The 17,558-nt window shown below is 35.4% G+C and overlaps 1 protein-coding gene across 3 annotated transcripts in view; it reads left to right on the top strand.

Moving 5' to 3' along the window:
• Positions 1-11,741, top strand: part of KCNH8 (potassium voltage-gated channel subfamily H member 8) — a 268,908-nt gene extending 257,167 nt beyond the window's left edge. For all 3 annotated transcript variants that reach the window (XM_087945074.1, XM_087945073.1, XM_087945075.1), the window contains 3 exons: positions 3,514-3,620; positions 5,259-5,335; positions 10,517-11,741. In XM_087945074.1, the coding sequence (XP_087801200.1) occupies positions 3,514-3,620; positions 5,259-5,335; positions 10,517-11,209 (877 nt within the window). In that variant the 3' untranslated portion in view covers positions 11,210-11,741. The remainder of the gene's footprint in view (positions 1-3,513; positions 3,621-5,258; positions 5,336-10,516) is intronic.
• Positions 11,742-17,558: the final 5,817 nt, after the last annotated feature.

The following is a 17,558-nucleotide window of genomic DNA, read 5'->3' as shown; positions in this document are numbered from 1 at the left end:
TGAAAACATATATGTATGTGTGTGTGTGTGTGTGTGTGTATGTGTATATATATATACACATACACACACAGTGTTCTATTATACTCACTCTATGCATGTAGAGCTGTATGCATATAGTTATTAGTGAAAGGGTCTTTTGTGAGTAGATATATAGTAATATATATATATAGAGAGAGAGAGAGAGACTGTGTTGAGATGGATTTGCCTATGCCCTGCTCATTTTCACACATAGGTAGTCTTCACTTAACAATTGGTAACTTAAAGACTGTTTGAACTTATGCCAGTCCTGCCCAGAACCCAGTTCCAAAATTACAATGGCTGCCCATCCCCATTGACAGCCATGTGATCAAATTTTGGCCCTTCATGCATTTACAGGATTTACAGGATACTGTAAATCACATTACTGGTTTCCGGTACTTAATTCCAGTTTCTCGTTGCAACTGTCACAAGAAAGTTTGTAAAATCAGGCAGTCACATCACCCATTAACAATCACTACAACTTACATCCAGGGGTGAGATTCAGTTTTTTTAACAACCAGTTCTGTGAGTGTGGCTTAGTTGGTGGGTGTGGCTTGGTGGTCATGTGACTGGGTGGGCATGGCTAACTCGACATCACTCATGTCAAGGGACGCTTCTCCTCGCCTGGCCTCTCATGACAGTGGGGATACTGCAACAATCATAAGTGTGAAAAATGGTCATAAGTCACTTTTTTTTCAGTGCCATTGTAACTTTGAATGGTCACTAAATGAACTGTTGTAAGTCAAGGATTACCTGTACAAAAATACAAAAAGCTTCTTTGCTTGCAAAAAGCTGCCCTAAATATCAATCATTAGATTAAAAATACCTGCAAGCCAGAGGTACAAATCAGGCAGGGTACCAGAGCATCTTGAGGAATGAAAATAGTTAAAATGCAGTGATAACTATCAAGCAGCCAACTCTTGCTCATAAAGTGAACCCCTTTAGCAGAGAGGTCATTTAAGCTCTCCAGAAAAAGCACATCCAGGAAAAGCAATCCTTAGATCCATTTGCACCATTTAAAGATACCAGTTGGTCTCGCCCACCTCATAAGATACCCTAAGGAAACCATCCAGATTTAAGGAAAGGTCACATACCACCCAAAAGGGGAGTAAAAAAATCAGTGCCAAGCTTGCATCCTGCCTCTTGGTAATATAACCCAAAAGGACAGTGCCAGATAGTACTAAAGCAGTGAGGAAGACCCCCCTCCCAGATAGAAAAAGAAACCATGAGGCAGGAAAAAATTCAAACACAATACAAATAATTAAATCACAACAATAGCTGTTGCTTGTTGAAGCTGAATAGGGAAAATTATCTCATCAATAAACACAGGATTAAACATCACCAAGCACAGAATTAAGCTTCACAAAAACCAGTTTTAGACCAAAACTTAGAAAGGGTATGTAAACTCACATTTAAATATCAATCTTTCTAGCTAGCCAAGAAGCCTTGCTGAGTGTCACTCATCTTGGTTCCCTGTCACTAAAAGCTCTGCTTCATTATTCAATTATTTCTTCAAAGTGCTGATTGCCCAAAGTATTTCCTCCCAACAGCAGTGTTAAAATCCCTTCCCCTTTATGAAAGGCAAGCCTCAAGAAGTTCTGGAGACAGTAAGTTTAGGACGTCTGCCAAGAATGTAATAAGGGTGGAAAAAAACAAAAGGAGATTCCTTCTAACTATCGGTTCTCCAAACTGCTTAGAAAGTTAACAAGGGACTGGATAGAACCAGTAGAATCCCATCCCTGCTTACAGCTGTAATTTGAAGTTCAATTACAGTAGTCGAGGATTACCTGTACAAGTTTAATATATTCAGTTTAAATATTTGCAAGCTAGAGATGGTTCTAAAATTCAGTTGAACATTCATTTGCAAACTTCCATTGTAGCTTTAAATATTTTGAGAAATTAGAATGTCAGTGAATTACTGTATCAATCAATAAATGTCTGTCATACTGTTTAATATTCATTTGTTTGCTATTTTGCATTTATCATATTAGATGGCAAATACCTATTGTTTTCCTGTATAAAGCAAGTATACTGGTACAGCTTCAGGCATTTTTGTAGCATTCATAGCACAGTGATCAATTTTTCAGCTGAAGTTCTCATAACAGTAACACAGCTGCTTCTATGCTTAGGGCAACTAGTTCCTCTAAGGAAAACTTTTTGCCCCACATTTTAACTGTTCATGTACCAAAGTCTGAACAATCGTAAGACAGGAATGCAAATATTGAAGCCACTGTAACATACATAGAGCCATCTTCAAGCTCTTCTATTCACTGACAAATAAACAAACCCACCAACCATGAGAAGGGCAAAAAAAAAAAAACCCCATAGCATGTACAGTTGGCCAAGGTCAGAGTGCTGCCCATTCTTTTTGTGAGAGAGAATAAGCCTATGTATCTTTTGAAGATCCAAGCAAGTTTTTCTCTAGGATCAATAAGAAAAATAACTCAGGACCCATATTTCTGAAACCTCTTAAGAAAATTATGCTGAGGTGGAGACAGGGCGGAGATCTCTAATAGCTTTTCATTACACTAGAATTTCAGGAGAAATAGAAATTCAGGTAAAAATGAATCAATGAGTAGCAGGGAAGGGTTAGCTAGGATGGTTCTCTGATCTTTGGCATCATGTTTTGATATCTATTTTATAATCTCTACACACACAAGATTTAGCTAAGACTAATATATCATTAAAAGCTTCTGTCTAACTACCTCTGAAAATACTTGACATTCCTTATCCTCTGAATCTTGTCTTTTTGGATAATTTCATTTGAGAACTCTTTTCAGATACTGTGATTTTAGTGACACTATAAGTTTATTTCTTCAACACTCCTTGTTTTTTGCATGAATCCACCTAATTAAAATTTTTAATTTTCTCTTAATGTTAATATGAAAATAATTACCTTATGTCTTTATATATTATATGGATTTTTGCACAAACTTTTCTAGGATGCATATTTTTATTTTTGGCATACTTCGGCTCAGAATTCTATAAAGTACAAATTTTAATTAAATGTATTGCTTAAAAATGACAAATTCTATAGTTCACATTCAAATGCAAAATATATATTTCCTTCATCCCTAGGGTGCATTTTTAAATGTTTTTAAATATAATTTAACAACAATAACAATAATAATAGAGAAAACAAATAAAAATAAGCCTCAAGATTAGCATTATTGAAAAACATATTGATAAAACTTTCTAACCTCAAATGATGCCAATAATATTTCATGCAACATTGCAGTCAGATTATCATAACCCACCAATGAGAATTATTTAAAAAACATACAAATTGAAGTATCACTAATCATCAACCTTACTTTACTTTGTTCTTATAAGAGTTTAGTTTCAAATAATGAGATTCATATTGTAAATATTACATTGCTCCAAAAAAGTATACATTGTTTATATTATATTTTAACATGAGTGGATCAATGAGGTTTTTGTGAAAATAGTCCAAACTTAAGTTTTGTTCCATTTTGTTTTGGGGAAAAAAAATAGGATTGTTGATGGAACAGAGGATGATGGCAACGATGAGGAAAACCACGCATTTGAGTTTGACTCTGAACAATTGAGGCAAGAATCCAGATCATCTCCCATCATTGGGGGTTAGTGCTATATTTAACCACTTTACCCATTATTCATAATGAATCTTTTTGGAGAGGAATGCCTTTTTTTGCATTGCATATTGTGAGAAAAATCCTTACCTGTAAGTGGACTGGCATATGAAATCCTACCAGAATGAAAAGCTGCATTCCTGTTGCTTAATAAATAAATGAGCAGATTTTGATATTATAAATATTGCTGTTCCAAATCAAAGCTACATTCTGAAAGACTTTAGAAACTGCACAAAACAATACAACAATAGTGAATTAGGACAGTAACAATATTTGTCTAATAGTTTACTATTTTGAGTAATTGACATAATTGATTAATAGTGTCCAGAATGAAATGCTATAAGGCAGGAGTCCTCAAAATAGGCCCACAGGCCATATACAACCTGCTGAAGCCATTAATCCGGCCCGTGAGGGACCACAGGTTGCCCCACCCACATCACCCCACCTACCTGCCATCTCCCACCCTTCAGCTGAGCTCAGGACTTACCTTTGTGAGCCCCGTGGGGGTACTCAGCAAAATGTTTCTGAAACCACTTTCTATTTAAAAGTTGCTTTCAGTTTGCATTCTGGAAGAAGTTACTTTAAAATCACAGTCTTAGATCATCAGGGCACCTTTACTTTATGAAATGTTCCCTTTGGGAGAGCTGTAATTTTTAATACTAATAGAAGAAATATATTAAAAATGTGATGAATATGCATGGTTACCACTATTTATTTATTAATCTATCAATCAAATTTAGATATTGCCCATCTCATTCTCAGAGTAACTCTTAACATTTAATAATGTGGTTTTTTTCTGCCTCTGTCCACTGCCCTATTTTGAAACAGAGCTCACTCTCCTGGATTAACTCCAAAGTAATCACACACACACACACACACACACACACCCAAAAAAAGAACCCAGCTAAAACTTGATACACAGCACCAAAAAACTTTGGGTCCAGCCAAATATAGTGTCCAAATCTTAGCAGATTATCTTCACCAGTAATAGAAAAGATGGTCTGTCAATTCTGAGGCTTTGTTAATTTTATTTTTTCTAAGGTGGAAACTTAGGCATGAATGAAATACCTCAAGAACTATGGAAGAATCCCAATGTAAATTATTCTCAGGCTACATAACATACAAGAGACAAATGAGGGCTTCCTTTGAATTAGAAAAATAAAAGTGCCTTATACTGTTTCAACATACTCAGTGTGGTTGCTAAATTAATTGTCTGACTTGATGAATTACAGTGCATTATAAACTAATCAAATGAAACACATACCACACAAACAATGTTATGTGAATATAAGACTCAAAGTCTTCATTAGAAGCCACATAGATTTCTGATCTGATGCCATAACATCTAACACAACAGAATATATGACATCTGCAGTACATCATTTAAATATTAAATTTCAGCTCCCAGCTCAAAAAAGATTTTATATTTTTGAATCTGTAATCATCATGATTTTTCCTGTCTCTATGAAATTCCAAGTTGTTGGAAATGCACTTAGTTTTAAATGCTAGTCTTGATAAAGTTGGTACACAGTTCTCTCTCTGATTACAAGAAAGCCAGGAAACAATATTGAACCTATACATTATTAGTACATGACCTTCCTTCCTTCCTATGCATTGTTGTGATTACAGAGAATGAAGTTGGTGCTGCTGTGTTAGTTATCAAAGCAGAAGAAACAAAACAACAGATCAACAAGCTTAATAATGAGGTAAGGTCCCTTTTTGTATTTCATTGAAATTATTCTGTACATTCTGATAGCATTATAAAGACTAGCTACACACTAAGGTTTCACAAATAGCAGCTTTGGAGATAAAAATGAAATATATCTGCATTTGTTTCTTACCTTAGTAGGACTGAGCATGTATTCAACAGCCAAAAAGGTTTTTTTTTTCATATGATAGAATTAAGGCTGCAATTTTACAATATAATACCCAGGAGTTTATCATATTAAATTCTTTTTGACTTATTTTCAGATACATCCATACAGTAAGATGTATCAAAACCCCAGGAATATAAATGCTAATCGATTCAATTATAATGAAAATATTATGATTTTATGAATAAATAGTATTACACAAGGAAATTTCTCTTAGCATACCCTTTTTCTTTAAAAAAATATATTTTAAAATTATCTGTATTTCTTTAAAAATATTAGTTCTTAATCCAATAAAGATGTGTCGAAAAAATTACAGTACTCTACAGCAAACAGTTGAGATATATTATAAATTTCTTCAGAGTATATTCTCTTAGTCTGGAATTGGAACCATTTTCTATGATTCACTGGAAAAATCCCATAAAGTTACCAACCTCAAAAAGATGAATTATAATTAATCTTTTTGGGGACTGTTGAACATTCTGGAGATTTTTGAAACTCCTTAACTTAGGAGTTACACAACTGGTCATTGAAGCTTTCTCACTTTGGTCTGTAAATTCATGGAATCACATCCACTTTTTCCCTATGCCCCGTTATTAGTCATCATGAACATGATAAGGAAAAAAAAAAGCTGCTAATAGCAGTCAACAACCAATAACCCAAAGTCACTGAAAAAGGCAGGGAACAACAACAGCCACACAAGGCCAGGTTTTTAAAAGATTTGTAAAATAGTAGGATGATGAATATAAAATTTATATTTTTATAGTATTTTATTTTTATTGTACATAGGTTTTGTATAGTTTTATCCTTTTACTATTATAAACCGGTCAGAGTTATCCTGTGGTAAGGTGGGTGACCAATACATTTAATACATACATACATACATACATACATACATACATACATATATATAGGAGTGGGCTGCTGGGGGTTTGCAGGTGTTCGGGAGAGCCCCTTAGATAAGATTCTGTGCAGTTTGGAAAACCTCCAGATCCCACTCCTGAGTGGTCCTGCCCAGCCTTCCGCTCCCCACGTGGCCCAAATCCCCACGTGGCCCATTTTGGATGCAGGTAGGTGCAGGGCACGTGCGGAGTCTCCGGGAAGGCAAAACGGGCCTCCTGGAAGTTCAGGAAGGCCAGAAATGGGCCCATTTCCAGCTTCCAGAAAGCCTCCGGAGCCCAGGGAGGGCAAAATGCCCCTCCCCCGCCATGCTGCAGGAAGATGACTAGGCCACACCAATCATGGCCACCCCACCCAGCAACCAGGAAGAGAACCCTTTTGCTAAAATTTTTGAAGCTCACCCCTGCTCTGGATGCAGTTTCCCAGCTCAGTTATTTAATTAATTTCTATGGTTAATTGATCTGCTGTGACCAATATCTTGATGTTTAGTTTTTTAATTAGTCCCATAATTTACAGACCCCTCACATCCTGGACATAAACTGTTTCAATTCCTAATATTTTAGAAGCCCACCCCTGCATACATACATAAATAAGCATTGCAAAAGAATTGCTGCATATCATTGCTGCTGATTAAAGAAGCAATGATTTCAAACTTCCTCTCAAGCTTTCAGCTTCCTGAAAAATGAGGCTGCTACTTTATGTAGTTACCTCTTTAAATAGACTGTTAAAGTAGCCACATCTTTCTTTCAGTTTCTTGGAAAATTTGGAAATAAGAAGGGCAACATTAATTATTGCTATTATTCTGGAACACTGTTTCCAAATCCAGAATGGGGCAACTTTCTGCAACCAATTCTCTGAACATGTCTACTCATCGCAGGACAATTCAACACAGGATAGCTCAAGAGAGGGACAAGGGAATTGCAGCGGGCCTTAACCTAAAGCAAGACAAAGCCTGCTGCAATTCATTTGTCCCTCTTTTGAGCTATCCTGTGTTGAATTGTCTATGGTAAATTGTCCCACAGCAAGTTGGTTCCAGTGAATCAGCCGGGCTGAGTTGGCCAGGGTGAGTTGGCCACAGCCAACTTGTTCTAGACCTTTCCAAATAATCTTAAAGTCTGCACAAAGCTTATTATTGCATGATCCCTTGTCTATATACAAAATCAAAGACATTTCTTCAGATTCTTTGAAGTTATAATACAGAAAAATGAAATTATAATATAAAATATAGATTGAAAAGTTACAGAATTACAAAAATATTAAGATACAATCTCTCACAAAACCTCTCAACTCATTCAATAGAATAGAACAGATAATAAATTGTTTGCTAAAGAAAGTTAAGAAATATTATTATCCATTTTCAATTGAAAGCTTGTATGTGGTTTGAATCAGCCTGTACTGCCATTTCAACAACTTCAAAGATTCATAGTAAGGGTTCTTTGGTTCAGTCTTCTATCTCCCAATAGAAACCTAACAGTCTGGAAAAAGGAATATATAATATAACAATATTTCACACACTACCGTGTTTCTCACATAATAAGGCCGGGCCTTATTTTTTTTTGACCCCCGAAAAAACGGCTAGGACGTCTTTTCGAGGGTGACTTAATTCCCCCCCTTGCATCCTCGGGTGGGCGGGCGGCGACAGCTTGGATGTTCGGGAGACCTTCCGCCACCGTTAATTTCCCTTCTCCCTTGCTGCCGTAGCGGTACAGCAACGCCGCTGCGTTTGGCGCAGCCACGTGCAGCCAGTCAGGGCTCCTCCCTGCAACCGGAGCCCTGAGGAGACACTTGCTTCAGGCGCTCCTGTGGCCGCCTTCCCTTTGCCTTCGATGGTAAAGTGAATTATTTTAAAAACCTCCGCTCATCCTATCAGGGCCGTGCGAGCTGAGCAGAGCCGGAAAGCAAGCCGCGGGTGTTTCCTGGTTCTGCCCAGCCCGTACGGCTCTGCCGCGCCCTGGCGGGATGAGCGGAGGTTTTAAAATAATTCACTTTACCTTCTAAGGCAAAGGGAAGGCGGCCACAGGAGCGCCTGAAGCCAAGTATACCAACAACAAAGGCAAATCCTCAAGGTGGGCTGGAGGGAGGTGGCTACGTGCCCCCAGGCTGCTTCAATGCAAGGTCCTGACTTGCAGCATCCTGTGCCGTTGCCGCGTCCTCCCTCTCCGACTGCAAAACTCGTGTGCTTCGCCAAACACTCCGAGCGGCGAGCTCTTTCATACATAGAGAGAGAGGGAAAGACGCCGGCGTGCTCCGAGAGGCTGGCTCTTTTCTCTAGCCGAGGCTGACAGGAAGTGCCTCCAGGGCCGTGGCAGGCAAGCCGCGGGTGTTTCCTGGTTCTCCCCAGCGCGCGGCTCTGCCACGGCCCTGGCGGGATGAGCGGAGGGCCCGGCGGGGAGGCACTCATTGCCTTGGTGACATTTCGGGTGCCTCCGCCGCCTCCTCGCCCATCGCAGGTGGCGGTGGCGGGCAAGTGGCGGCGCTTCGCTGAGGGAAAAGAAGACAGCGCAGCCACCTTGCTTGCTTTCCCACCTGCCCGCCCCAGATGGCCTCAGGAGCGGCGGCAGTGGCAGCAGGCACGCACACTCCTGCCGGCGAAGGGAGGAGAGGCGAGAAAGAGAAGGAGTGCGGCAGCAGCGGCTGTCACAGTATCGTCTCATAGCGGGGCAAGGCTGGCAAGCTGAGGTGGCCGCACCAGAGAGCGTCACTGCCGACCCTGTCGTGAGGATAAAGGAGCGGGATAGAGATTCAGTCAGAATCGGCTAGAGAAAAGGGGTCGGCAGTGACGCTCTCTGTCAGATCAAGGTGAAATAAAATATAATATAATATATTAATTATTATATAATTATATATTAATATATATAATATAAAATATAATTTACTGAACCAAATATAATTGATATTATTTTATAATAAAATAATTCCTCAACCAAAGTCTGACAAATTTGCCTGTTCATCATATTCTTTATACCATTATAGACAAAAAGTCTTTTATCTACAAATTATATTTTATATCATTTCCTAGACAGCAGTACAGAAGCGGCTTGCCAATATCTTCTCTAGGATATAATATATTCCCAAGTATCTTACAATCAGGGCATTCATAGGAGGAAGCAAGTGCCAGAAAAAGTCAACCTAATGGTTATAATTGCACAATTGAAGCCTTACCCCTTTTTACAGGTTTTGACACATGTAAAAAAAGATGGGGATTCAATTACAACCACTATCTTGATTTAAAATAGAGATTCAGAGAGAGATCCTTGTCTACACCTCTGACATTCCTTGGAGAACTCTTATCAAAATACTAACCATGCTAACCCTACTTAGTTTCATCCAGACAAGGATAGCAAGATGCTGCTATCTGCTGATAATGATAAACCTTTGCAGATACATTAAAATAAAAATATTCAAAGTACACATGGGAATATTTTGCACCACAACATATATTTTGATATCAATATAATAAAAAATAAACAAATCCCAATAGCAATCTTTCAATCAGATTCACTTTTTAAAAAAACAGAAAATCTTGTTTTGCTTCTAATTTGTCAAATATAACATTGACTAACATCATATTCAGATATGAGGAAATGCAAGAGAAAACCAACAAAATGGGTCTTTCTAGCTATGCTCCTCATAAACAAAGGGCAACATATGATCATTGTCAATCTGAAGAAGTCAACTCCCTTATTTGTAAAAAAAAAAAAAAAAAATCATCTACCAGGATAATAACTGTGCTCAGTCCAGAAGACTAACCCAATGGGAGAAATGCTATGTGCATAAAAGAGGCTTAATTTATAAGGATCTCTAGGGCAGGAACATAAACTAGACTTCATAATCAAGAGACTCAGAGACCAGGATTAGCCTTGACCATTCTTTTTGATCTTATCATATATTTGATACTAAAGCTGCCAAGTTCCTAAACAGATTAACTTGAAGACTGGCACCATAGAAGTAGTTGATCTTGAAATAGCATTTGGATTCTATATATTTGAGGAGAAATGATATTAGGATGTCTTTATAATTGAGTTTCCCTTCTTTTCTTATGATATCTATGTGTGTGCATATATAAAAATGAACGAATGAATGAATGATTAAATAAATATATTTATGACATTCTAGGTCACTGCTTTGACGCAAGAGGTTTCTTTATTAAGGAAAGACATGAAGAATGTTACACATCTCCTGGAAAATCTATTGATGGTCCCCAAATCACCAGATTTCTGTGCAACTCATGGCTCAGCGATAAGTCCCAACATGGAAAACTTACAAAAGAGAATGACATGGACTACACACCAACCCTGTATGCATATGCAGGCACCAAAGGTTACTAGCACAAAAACACAGCTCTGCCATTCCAACACCATTGTAGGAATTTGGAACATGGACTCAACCTCTGTTAGTAGCAGCCCACAAAGAACTGAATCCCATGTTCAAAATTCTATGGATGGTGAATTTTATTGTACTTCAGGTTTTGAATATTCCCCTTCCCATTGCCATGTTATCCAAAAAGATAATTTGCAGTTTGTAGGCTGCACTTCTCCCCATTCAGACACTACTTTGACTCCTCTCCAGTCTATTTCAGCAACTCTGTCATCATCTATCTGTTCTTCATCTGAAACATCCTTACATCTTGTGTTGCCCAGCAGATCTGAGGAAGGCAGCTTTAGTCAGGGAGTTAGTTCATTAAGCCTTGAAAACCTGCCAGGATCCTGGGACTTGGAAGGAACCACAGGAACTACACTTGGACAGACTTCAGAAAAGTTTAAGACCAGCACAGAGGACATTAGAGACAGCAAAGCCATAAATGCATAATGGGACTGGTTGAGTGATATTTCAAGGAAGTCCAATGTTTGTAAGATCATCCAGTACTGCATGACAATTTGCCTTTTGTTAGATGATCATGAAAACTCGAAATATGAAACTTCACATAGTTAGAAGATTAGAAGAAAGGCAGAGGCTGAAATGGAATGATTTCTACATTTCAAAAGCACACTGAAAAAAAAATTATGTGCAATTACTCTAGAGATTTATGTCATTCTTCACTGCTCCTTAGGAACCAAAGAATTTGGATAGCTAGGACTAGGGAGCTTTGGAGTAGGAAGATGTTGCTGTGTGAAGTGAAGATTTGTTGTTGTTTTTTGTTTTGTCCATTTTATTTTTCTTTCTTAGTGCTTGATTGTTGTTTCTAGATAACACCCATTTTCCTTCAGGTGATTGAGAATCTTGCTGGTATTTATGTCAGAACTATAAAAGCTGAAAGACATTACCACTGCATGTCATCTCCTTGACAATCAACCAAATAGATATGATAGGAAGTGGTTAAGTTGTTGCGTTCTTTGTTATATAAATCATATATATATATATATATATATATATATATATATATATATATATATATATATATATATATATATATATATATATATATATATGTATATGTATATGTATATGTATATGTATATGTATTTATGTATATATACATGTAAGTACCCATGAAACTTAAGAAAACATATATATATATATATATATATATATATATATATATATATATATATATATATATATATATATATATATATATATATATATATATATATATATATATATATATATACACATACTATTTTCTATACTTGATAAGAGGTATGTATTTAAAATATTTATAAGGAGATTAAAGGATTTGAGGGGTTACCTTGCTTGCAGTCTTCAAAACTAATGCTTTCCCATGTACATGTTATTATGAATTAGATCAAACTGTTCTTAACTTTAAAACTTATCTTTTCTCTACAGCATGAAATTGTAATAATTTATCCATGCCAATAGAATGCAAATAAAGAAGAGTGATACTGTTTTGTTCAAAAAAGAATAAAAGCAGAATGGTATATATAATATTCAGACAGTCTTTGAACTCTAATACTTTATCCAAATATAATGCTTTTATTTATGCTGTCATGTAACATCATCATTTTCATTTTAAAAAAATATAGATCTAGTAACTATATCATAATAAACACCATGTATATGTTCTTCAATCAAGATAATAACCTGAAATATGGGTTAAACTGTAAAAAAAAAATATGTCTCCAATATTTTTTCAGAAATAAATATAATTGTTTGACCAGCATAAAAAATAAATAATAAATTATAGGATACTTATGAACTGGCTGAAATATTTGTACACAAAATATCTATACAGACAATCAAAATAGGTATGCATTTGAATTCTATAATATTTCAGATAAGTTGGTGCTTAATGAACATTTTGAACATGCAGCATCTATATCATATTTTCTATGCTAAGTGGTAAAGAATTATTTTCAGACTATCCAGAATAGTTTTAATAATTATAAAAATAAAATTGATGTCCTATTTTTATGAGTAATCAAGCCACTGTTATGAAATGTTAATGCATGCAAAGGAAGACATTTTAGTTTTGAGTCACAGTTAAAGCTAAAATATGCTAATTTAAAAGAAAACTAAATATACTATTTTTGAATGATGCATGTCATTCAAAAATAGTGTATTTAGTCTTCTTTTAAATATAACTGATGCTTTGAAAGAATGAAATAACTATTTTTATTTCAAATGTTATTATAATGGAATTCTATGGGAATTAGGCCATTAGGCCATGAAATACTTTTGTATAGAGAAGAATCTCCTTATTGGTCCTCTGCTAAATCACACAGTTGGTTATCCGTTGAGAAATCTGCTATAAATTATAAACATTAAAAAGAAATATTAAAATTCCTTCTTTTGTATATATACCCACTGGACTAAAAGAAGAAGCAAGAAGAAGCATTAAAAATTGGACACGCCAATTCTGAAAATGATTTAGTACAGTTCTATGAGTCCATGCCATACTCTGAGGAAAAACGAACTTTTTCAAATTATAGGGAAATGTTAATTAAGATAGAGATATTATATATAGGCTGCAAAATTCTAGTTAATTTAAAGAACTACAGTCCATTTCAACACACATACCGATTGTTCTTCTATAATAGATTTCTATATATATACACACAATTGAAGCCATGGATAAACAATGGAACTATTTGTGATAATTTTTTTGTCCTTTAAAGTTATTTTTAAATAAAGCTATAGGGTAAAGATGATTGATAAGATATAAGCCAGATGTATATGATTACACTAAAAAATAGTGCAGTGAGAAAAGATGTCAAGGAGTATTAAAATTTGTCATTTTCCTCATAAACTTTACTGTATGTATATGTGTGTGTGTGTATGTGTGTAAGTACAAAGGGAAAAATCTATTATTTCTCTAAGTTTAATGTCGCTGAAAAAAGGTAAAAGCGCTTATTATTCAGATACCTGTAATATTTTTTCTTTCAATAGTCTGTTTGCAACATTTATAAATATGGGGATATAAACAGAATTATAACATCTAAATTAGCAACAAAATTAAGCCGCAACCTCAAAATAGAATATCTGCATTGAAATAAACGTTATCTTTGGAGGCTAGATAAACAAAATAATAGTTCTGGATGAGAAACTTCCTTTCATACACCAAGATAAAGTTGACTACAGAAAATTAATCAATCTAACAATGGTGGTTGTTAAACATTCCTCAATGGAGCCTAACCCTTGAATGTTTTAATAATCTGATGGCCTGTTAATTTAAAGTGAGACTCCAGAGAAATATGAATGGATACTTCAAAAGATACAAAAAGAAAGAAAGAAAGAAAGAAAGAAAGAGGAAAGGAAGGAAGGAAGGAAGGAAGGAAGGAAGGAAGGAAGGAAAGAAAGAAAGAAAGAAAGAAAGAAAGAAAGAAAGAAAGAAAGAAAGAAAGAAAGAAAGAAAGAAAGAAAGAAAGAAAGAAAGAAAGAAAGAAAGAAAGAAAGAAAGAAAGAACTCTTAGGGGCAATTTGCCAATGTTAAATGAAAGCACATAATAGTCAACCGGCTGTAATTATATCTTTATGGTAAAACAGCTCATTTTTCAAATACTGGTCTAGAATGATTTATATCACATGTAATATTATGTATCACAAGCTACATTTGAAAGTTATGATACAATTATGTTACTTAAACAATTTGGAATGGATAAGATAATAACATTCCCAAGGTTGCCCTAATTTGAAAAAAAAAACTACTCACAGTAATTTTCCTCCACAATGAGTGAGAATTATGCAAGAAAGACTGTTAACTCGGCAAAATAATACCACTCTAGAGTTGTGCATGACTTAAACCTATCTGCCTAAATAAGGTATCTATGTCATTTGCCTCAGCTGCTCTCCTGTACCCACAGGATATACAGCAAGCATAGAAACAAAGATCCTCTATTCCTTTGTCAAGGAACAGTTAAGATAAGGAGCTTGGCATCTGGAAAAAGAAACTGCAGTACCCATTTATCACTGCCTATGGTAAAATACACAGGGTACAAACATCAGGGTTTTTTTTAGATCAAAGCTCTCTGCATTGCCAGTCAAATCACTTTTGTTTTTCTCTTTTTTATCCCTTTTCATTATCTTGTTATAAATCATTGTATTATTTCCATAACTTGATGTTTATTTCTTTGAAAATTATTAACTTTCTATTACTTAAATGACTTGAGGATATTATTTCTTTCTTTCTCTAACAATGTCTAAATATTTTATTAATGTTGATTATCATTGACTCAGGTTATTGCTAGCTCTGATCTCACCATGTGAAAAGGCTGGCTCTTTGCTTCTCTTTGAATTTTGTCTTCAGAAGTTTTATTAATTAGTTAGCTTTGTTTTATTTTGTTTTTAATGAGAATCCCTCCAAGGCTGAGAGGCCCAATTTTATATTGCCAAATCATTCACTTCCAAAGCCATCATCACTTTTTGTTCTTAACTCTGAAGTTCCTCTATAACTCCCAATCTTCTGAATTTAATTTTTTCCCCACTAGCATATTTGATTCTGCTAAACATATTAATTTCAAATATTTAAAAAACCCTCTTCTTGCTCACAATTGTCTATAGGTTGAAGAGATACAATCTTCAACTAATTGACAGCCACATGAGGGTTCAAAATCTGCTGGATGGCAGGTATAGGATTGTGATCCAAATCCTACCCTTTTTAATATTTGCACAATATGATACATACATACGAAAGGGTGGATTGATCTAAGGCCCATCATCTTGCCAATTTTGTCCCTTCCAGCACCTTCCCCCAAGGACACTGCTGCTTGTACCATTGAGCAGACAAATTCTCTGCATTATTTTTCTATTGTTTCTCATTCATTTTTATGGAATAGAATTTATGTTCAATATTCTTTTAAAGGGGAAAAGTATTTCTAACAAATCTTCAGAAATGGAGAGTTATTTTATGTATTAAAATACAAGGCGGCCAAATTCTTTCTAGTACTGTAGAAGGATCTCTAGTCCTTGTAACCTAAGGAAATGCATTCATAGGACATCTTCAGAAGTGGTACAACCATTGTATTGAAAGGGAAAATCTACTTGAAAAATGGTTAAAGAATCTATCTTCTATCTGGAGAAATCTCTCCCTTATTCTCTATGCTGGTGGAGAATTTTAAAAGGCCATTGTGTCCACTTTTATTTTCTGTTGTTTTTGAACTATATGGAGGAAGAAGAGGGGGAGGGAGGGGAAGCAAAAAAGACTCTATTGAAAGCAGAGTACATAAAAATATTAAGGAACAATAAAATATAGGAATAATAAGTAGGATGGCTGTCAAATTTATATACATAGAATATGAAAGAATGCTAAAACCCACCAAGTAAAAACAGAATCCTAGATCATATTTAAAGTATGTAAGGCAGCAAGAATTGCAAGAATGCTTACTCAATAAATAACACTAAAGGTTTATGCTGTAAAAGAGTAATAAAATATTTAGATAATTAAACATGATGAAACATAGACACACACATTAAAATAATAAAGATCTATCAGGAATTATTTCCATCTGAAATCATACCAATATATACAGGGGTAAATAAAAACAAAAGAAATTTCAAGATGGCAGCCATCAACTTGAGCTTTTTTACTTAACCCTTGCCAACACAAAGGTGATATTGTGTATTCTATAGTTTTATTTAGCTGCATGTTAAGTCTACATTCAAATGTCACATGTGAAAGTTGCCACTAGGATAAAGGATTAGTTTATTTGGATTAGGTCACCTTCAAGAACGATGTCAGAAGCTGCAAAAATGAATATGCATCAGTTAGAAAAAAATTTGTAAGGAAGTCTTGACGGTGAAATAAACAGGCTTTTGAGAGCAACCTATATATCCCATCATCACTTTCTCAAAAGCTTGTCAACTTGCTTTCACCAGGCTGTGTTTACATAGCAATTAAAGTAAGCTTATAATGTCTTCACCTACTCATATAATCCAGAAGGAAATACATGACCTTACCTCATCCATTATTCATCTGACTGCATGGTCGATATGTATAGTAGGGCATTTATTTTGAGAGCTTTTTATGCCAGGTGCTGAAACCCAGCCTGTCCCAATCCACCTTTTCCCCAATGTGTTAATATTTACTGAAGTTATAAAAAACTATTATGTTTGGCAGTGGAGGGGGTGGAGGGGAAGAAACAATTTGAGGTTTTGAAACTGGAATGTTTCAGCTTTGAACAAATTGAGATACTTAAGGCTTATGAAACCACCATTGAGTAAAGGAGAAAATCAGATAAAGGCTATCGAGTGGTGTGTTTTTTAATAACCATATTCCAATAGCTTTGACAGCAGAAGAGGCACAACATCAAATATTCTTAACTGCAGTCCAAAACCAAACAAAACAATTTTGTTTATATAATGCTGTATGAATAATGACTGAGAACTTCTGGCTTTTGAAATTTCTCATGGTATTGACAGTCTATTAGAATTGAAGCTAGAGCAAAAATAACTGATGCCCCCTTTTCCATTCTTGTTTTAATATGTCATGATCCTCCCACTGCAAATAATGGAAATGGGGATGGGTGAGAATTTCATTACACCTTCTCTTGAATAAACCTAATTAATTATTACATTTTGGGATCTGACAGCAGTGTAGTAGATAACAAAGATATGGACTTTAATGTTTCTGTTTTCTATAAAGTATTCTCAAGTTTCAGAGCTTTCACAGTAGCTAAAGTAGGGCAGGGGCAAAACTTAAAATTCTGAACAATCAGTAAAAGACTATCAAATGTTAGAATTCAGATACCTATTCTCTAAAGAT

Source organism: Notechis scutatus, chromosome Z (genome assembly GCF_049901735.1).
Source record: "Notechis scutatus isolate UNSWTSFEM ecotype Mainland chromosome Z, rNotScu1.2, whole genome shotgun sequence".
Lineage (NCBI taxonomy): Eukaryota > Metazoa > Chordata > Lepidosauria > Squamata > Elapidae > Notechis > Notechis scutatus.
The sequence above is the reverse complement of the archived record's forward strand: the minus strand, read 5'-3'. Positions and strand labels throughout refer to the sequence as shown.